This window comes from Chaetodon trifascialis, chromosome 8, assembly GCF_039877785.1.
Source record: "Chaetodon trifascialis isolate fChaTrf1 chromosome 8, fChaTrf1.hap1, whole genome shotgun sequence".
In the NCBI taxonomy this organism is placed as follows: Eukaryota; Metazoa; Chordata; class Actinopteri; order Chaetodontiformes; family Chaetodontidae; genus Chaetodon; species Chaetodon trifascialis.
The window spans coordinates 18,031,081-18,037,550 of NC_092063.1; the positions used below are offsets into that span (position 1 = coordinate 18,031,081).

The following is a 6,470-nucleotide window of genomic DNA, read 5'->3' on the forward strand; positions in this document are numbered from 1 at the left end:
CACCGCCCAGTGTGTAATCACCTGGCCTAATCCCTCGGGGCTAGCAATTAGCCTTGCGACGCGCAGTTCCACTAGGCTACGCTAAGGCGCCCGCAAAACTCCCATCCACCCCCGCCATGGCTCCCGCATGCCAAACTCTCATTGCCCACCCCCACCCCTTCTGATATTCCCTCTCTTTCTTCCCTCTCCTTGCACCGCCTACCCTTGCCTAGCGTTAGCCCGCAGATGAATAACGGTCAATTAAAGCTGCATGACTGGGGCTGCCAGGCGTCTGCGCCACCATAATTAGGCCTAATCACGGGGAGTGAGAGAGACGGAGAGAGAGAGAGAGACAGACAGAGAAGGAGAGAGAGTGTGTCTGACACTCCCCTTCCTCCATCTCTCCCTCTCTTCCTTCTTTTATAGGAGGCAATTTTAAGGGAGGAGTGGCAGACATTAGTCGTTTTGCTCTGGGGCTGTGTGTATGCATATGTGTGTGTGTGTGTGTGTGCTGTATGCGTGCACATGTCTGTGTGTGGTTTTCTTTTTGGCCTATCTGTGCATTTTGTTGGCAAACCACTAACATGCTATAAAAAGACGTGGCAAAAACACTCACCTAGTTTTGCATGAGATTCAAAATAGGCAGATTCACAAATCCAAGGTGGGCTCATAATCACGCAAAACTATATCACTGGATGCTCTGTCGCTGTCTCTCTCTGCCTGCAGTGAGGCCAGGGGCTCCTGGGGAATTCACTGGTGTGTGACGACCTGTCAGAGTGGCGACAGCGGTCCCGTCCCGCAGCAGCCCGGCAGTGTGTGTGTGTGTGTGTGTGTGTGTGTGTGTGTGTGTGTGTGTGTGTGTGTGTGTGTGTGTGTGTGTGTGTGACAGGGCTGCCCTTAATGACGGGAGCGTGGGGGGATTAGGAGCGCCGCGCGGCCGCCCTCGGCTCCTTCTCCGCAGGAACACATTTACACAGGAAGCTCATTAAAATGGATGAGGCTCCCTCCGCGCTCGCTCGCTCGCTTGCTCGCTCGCTCTCTTTCTCGCCCCCTATCTCGCTCCCTCTCTGTCTCCTTCCCTCCCCCCCCTTATCTCACACTCGATCTCCTCGCTCCCTATTTTGGTTCATATCTCTCTCTCCGTCATTTCGTCCTCCCGCCATCTCCCCTCTTCTTCTCTTTTGCTTCCCTCTCTTCATCCTCAGTTTAAGCCCCCATGATTTCCACTTCCTCTGCCTTTCTCTTTACTTTTCTCCATCCCTCCCTTATTTGCCTTGCAGATGCTTGGTGAGCTTAGTGCCATTTAAGGCCAGACAAATGGAGCGCCAGGCTCTAAGCCCATCGAGCGGCCCTAATGATTTGTTTTTAACAATGGGCCCTAATGGGCCCCAGATAATCAATGATGAGGGGTCGATGGAAAGGTGAGCCACGGAGGGAGTTACAGAGAGAGAGCTTCTGTCCCTTCCACTCATTCTCTGCCTCAACGAGTTTTTTGCGTTTATTCACCAATTATCTCAATTTTAATTTTCTCTGCACACTCATTCCACTCTCAGCTGTTTTCTTTATTTACACACTCACATGAGGCATGGCTACACAACATACCTAAAAGTATGTGGACAATACACCCATCTCATTCCAAACCTACAGCATTCATATGTTCCTTTGACAGCCTCCAAAAGCATTGATGAGGAGGGCTCTGATGCTGGGCGATAAGGCCTGTCATAAAGTCTGTGGTTCAGTTCATCTCAAAGATGTTGGACGGGGTCAGAACTATATGCAGGCCAGTCAGGTTCTTTCACTCCAAACTGGGAAATCCTTTTCTTTATGGAGCCTGCAAAGGGTGATCATCAATTTGAAATTTGATTTGTCTAAAAAAAACCCAACCCTCTAAAAAAGCCATATCAAAAGTGAAAGGGTTAAAGACGAGGCAGGGGGAGGTAGAGATGGGTGGAGGAAGGGAGGGTGAGGCCTAGTTAACTCTCCCTGGTCCTGTGTGGCTAATTACTCTGTGTGCTGTCGGAGAACAGCCGCGGCTCACTGACTACATTCACACTGCACTACTGGCCTCTCACAAACACACACACACACACACACACACACACACACACACACACACACACACACACACACACACACACACACACACACACACACACACCACACACACACAAATTAGCAGACATATTCACACAAAGAAACCCAAATTCAATCCGCATAGATGAGCACGCATGCAGACCGCCAGCTTGAAAAATGGAACAAACAAACACACGCGAACAATCAGTGCCCCCTGAAAACACACACACACACACACACACACACACTATATACACCCCCACAGCCTCCCAGAGCTACACCACACAGCGCCTGGCCGCTCTGCTTCCTGCTTATATCCCCACCCCAACCCCTCACCACCCCCCATCTGTCTTACACACACACACACACACACACACACACACACACATATACACCCCCCCCCCCCCCCCCCCCCCGCACCGCCGGCCCATTATCGATCCCCCGCCTCTCTCCGCGCCACATAAATAATCGACAAGCAATTACCCGCCCACTCCCGCTGCCCCCGGCTTTGTTTGGGAGGCGCAGGGGCCAGCGCTGGGGGGAGAGGAGGGAGGAAGAGTCGGGGATGCAGGCGTGCAGCTCCACAGTGGTAGCCAAGAGGTTATTGGATCCTTAGTTTAGCCGTGTATGTGGAGATGCACACACATTCACACACACACATCAACGTGCACTGCGGCACACTGAGAAAGCCAAATATGAGATCAGATCATGCTGAGGAAGCTAGGAATCGGAAGAATGGAAAGTGCCGTGGTGTGGTGATGCAAACTGGCGGGTGATTAAACTTCTTCTCCTCTTTCTCTTGCCGACAAGCTTTCTGAACATTGTTCCATTGTGATTTCTACATTTACATGTGCTCGCATCAACTGGGGCCTCTTGTGCTGTCTGTGTGTGTGTGTGTGTGTGTGTGTGTGTGTGTGTGTGTGTGTGTGTGTGTGTGTGTGTGTATGTGTGTGTCTGTGTGTGTGTGTGTGTGTGTGTGTGTGTGTGTGTGTGTGTGTGTGTGTGTGTGTGTGTGTGTGGATGTGGATGTTGGGCTTGATTAATGATGAATAATGCTGGTATTGCCAGCAGGGCAGGGTTGCAGTTTCAACAGCTAGCTCTGGCTGGATTTGGGTTTGCTAGCAAGTGCGTGTTTTGTAGCCACTTACCTGTCGGTGTAATGTGCATCCCGGTGCTGCGGCAGACCCTGCTTGCGTCTCTGGCTGGATGAAGAGGAGCTGCCCGCAGAGGGCAGGTGAGCTTCTAAGGCCGCTGGATTCCTCACCGCAGCAGCCAACGCCTCCTGACGAGCACGCAGAATGTCTGAGTAATGAGCGAAGGGGCAAAACGGGGAAAGCACAGAGGAGGGAGCGAGATGGGAAGATAGAGTTGACATGAGAAAGATGAAGGATTAATAGTTGAGGCAAAGAAGAAAGAAAAGACAGGAGTCAGAGGGGAAAAAAGCAGAGAGGAAGCAAGGATTGAGGGGGAGAGAGGGGAGGATAAAAACAATTTTAGCATCCAACTGCTCACACCTATTTCAAGATATTAACAGAAACGCAGCTTTGTACAGAACATTTTAAACAGAAAATCCTACTGACTATACATTTCACCAGCTTATAGTTGATGGCTTATTTGAAGTGAGTTGTACATTAGCCGGAAGTGTGAACATTACAAGTTTTTGGGGCAAAATAGCAGGAGTGAAGAGTGCTTTAAGAAGTTGCATATTGTCCTGTAGTGATGAATGTGGGGGCTAAATAAGGAGACAGCTCATAAAAAACTCCACTCAACTCATATTAATACTGAAAATGACTGGCGTGCATTTTCTAATCCCTGTGTTACGTCCATATAGACACATATGAGCACATAAACACACACTGAGCGAGGATAAACAAAATGGACACTGTGGCAGAGGTGTATGAAATTAGCGCAGAGCACTCAAATTCATCTGTCACACTTTGGAACTCAGCTGACCAGTTTGACGCAAATATGAGGAACCCAGAAATGGAAGAGGAGAGATGAAAAGGCTGCACGAAAAACGACGGTGCGTAATGATGTTGTTTTTGAAACAAATAATGACCGGTGTGTTTTTGTACAAGCGAAGAGCAAAAAGCGAGTTCGCGCATCAGCCGCAGAGTGTTTTTACCACCCCCCCTCCACCTCCGCCACCATCACGCCTTCTCCCTCTATCTCTGCCTGCCCTCTCTCGCCACCTTCTGCCCTCCACCATTCGCATCTTTCCAGCTCTTTCTTCGCTCATTCTCTCTCTCTCTCCCCCTCTCCCAGCAACCCCAGTTCTCTCTCACCCTCGCAGAAGAAGAGGCCTCATCATTATCAGCCAGGCCAAGCCACACCAGGAGACATGGCTTCTAATGAGAGAAAAATCCATCCTGCTCTCTCTCTCCTCCCTCTCTCTGCCTCAATCTATCTATCCTCTCTTGCCGCTCTTCTCCGCCGCCCCCCCAACCCCCCGCACCCCCACTTTTTTAATTAGACAGATCCCTCGGGAGCTAGGGGCCATTTCCGCCGCCGGTGCGGGTGTGACGTGTGTTTGTGTGTCTCTGTGATTTAGGTGCTTGCATGTGTGTGCCTGAGTGTGTGCCTGTGTGTGTGTGTGTGTGCGCGTGTACGCTGAAGCAGTTGAGCGGGCGCCGGGGTGGGGGGGTGAGGCGACAGATATTAATGCGGCCTAGCTCCGGTGTATCGATCTGTTTGCTGCGCCAGGCCGCAGGGGACTCGGCTGGCGGCAGACAAGGGTGTGTGTGCGTTTGTGTGTGTGTGTGTGTATGTGGGGGGGGGGGGGGGGGGGGGGGGGGTGAGAGATAAGGGAGGGATCAGAGGGAACTGGAGCCCCAGAGCACACACACACACAAACGCGCGCACACACACACACACACACACACACACACACACACACACACACACACACACACACACACACACACACACACACACACACACACACACACACACACACACACACACACACACACACACACAGTCTGTTGTGCACTTGCATTCATGGTGCAGGGAGACAGGGTGGAAAGGTTGACCTCTGTGACTTTCCTGTGGTCACAATCCCACCTCACCAATTATTTTGTATGACTGAGGGAGTTAAAGGGGTACTCCAGCGATTTAGTGTTTCACTTTCATAAAGTTTGGGGACATCTAAGTGACAGATTTAAAAAAAAAAAAAAAAGGTCTAAATCGATGGTGCTGAGCTCGACATATCCTGACTATACTGCAGCCAAAAAATGAACCAAGGAAGGCCCTGAACTGGAGGCGGCACACCTTAATTAGGGTCTGGAACCTACACTTCCCATAATGCAACTCAATAGTGTACTTGGCTAGCTCCTCTGAGAACACTGTCTCTGGATTTTTCCAGATCCACATAAAGACTTTTTTACAGCTGTTTCCACAGGCTAATACTGTGATTGGTAAGATGACTTTGACCAGAAAAAAACTGAGGGTGTGAATCCAGATTCCACCAGCTGAACCCCACTGACCACAGCCACAAACCATATGGTGTGAAAAAAAACATTCATACTTTTACATTATATGAATTCATTTCACTGTTCAATTCTGTTTTCTATTATTTTATTCAGTTCATTTTATGGAGTGGATTGTATAATTTCACACAATACCAGCTAATTTATTTTGATCATTTCTAAGTCTATCATTTCTTTCATTTTTTATTTTTTATCCAGCCTATATTGTACAACGTCCTTTCTGGGTCCACATTTGGTTCTCTCTCTCTCTGTCTGTCTCTCTCTCACCCCCGCTCTATCTAATTCTCTTTCATGTGAACTGAGAAGAGCAGGGTCACCTGGGGCTCTACCCTTCAGTGTGTGTGTGTGGTGTGTGTGTGTGTGTGTGTGTACATAATAGGTATTCAGATGCAGAATTTCCCCATCTTAAACTCTTCGTGTTGCAGCTGCTGGAACACAAGGGGAGAGTCTCTCTCCAACTGCAAATTGCAGTCCTAATTGAGGACACACACAAACACTCACAGACACAGTCGTGTTTCCATCACGATGCTTTCATGCTTTTGGGGGACATTCCATAGACCTGCATTCTTTCCTCAGACTTTCTTTCTTACTAACCATACCATAACTGCTAATCTTAACCTAAACCCAACTCTAACCTTGACCCAAGTGTGGGAACCTGCATTTCATCCACATAAGGAAGGTGAGTCCCCACAATGTGACTGTGTAACAGATTTAAGTCCCCACAAAGGTGAGTAACACACACCCACTACGCCACACAACGTCTTCCCTGTGCATGAGTTATTTTGGAGGTCCAGTTTACCACTCGGACCCATCCTGCTTATCCCTCTTTTGTGCCATTCCATTTTTCTCGCCGCCATCATTCCTGGAGTTGGGCCTAAATCCCCTCGGTTAAGCTGGGTTTTTCTCGGTGTGAGAATGCAGAGGAGCGCA

At 49.4% G+C, this 6,470-nt stretch overlaps 1 protein-coding gene across 1 annotated transcript in view; it reads right to left on the minus strand.

The window, feature by feature from the left end:
- samd11 (sterile alpha motif domain containing 11) overlaps positions 1-6,470 on the minus strand; it is a 49,226-nt gene that overhangs the window by 7,657 nt on the left and 35,099 nt on the right. Inside the window, 1 exon segment of the mRNA XM_070967663.1 lies at positions 3,201-3,354. Coding sequence (XP_070823764.1) covers positions 3,201-3,354 — 154 coding nt within the window.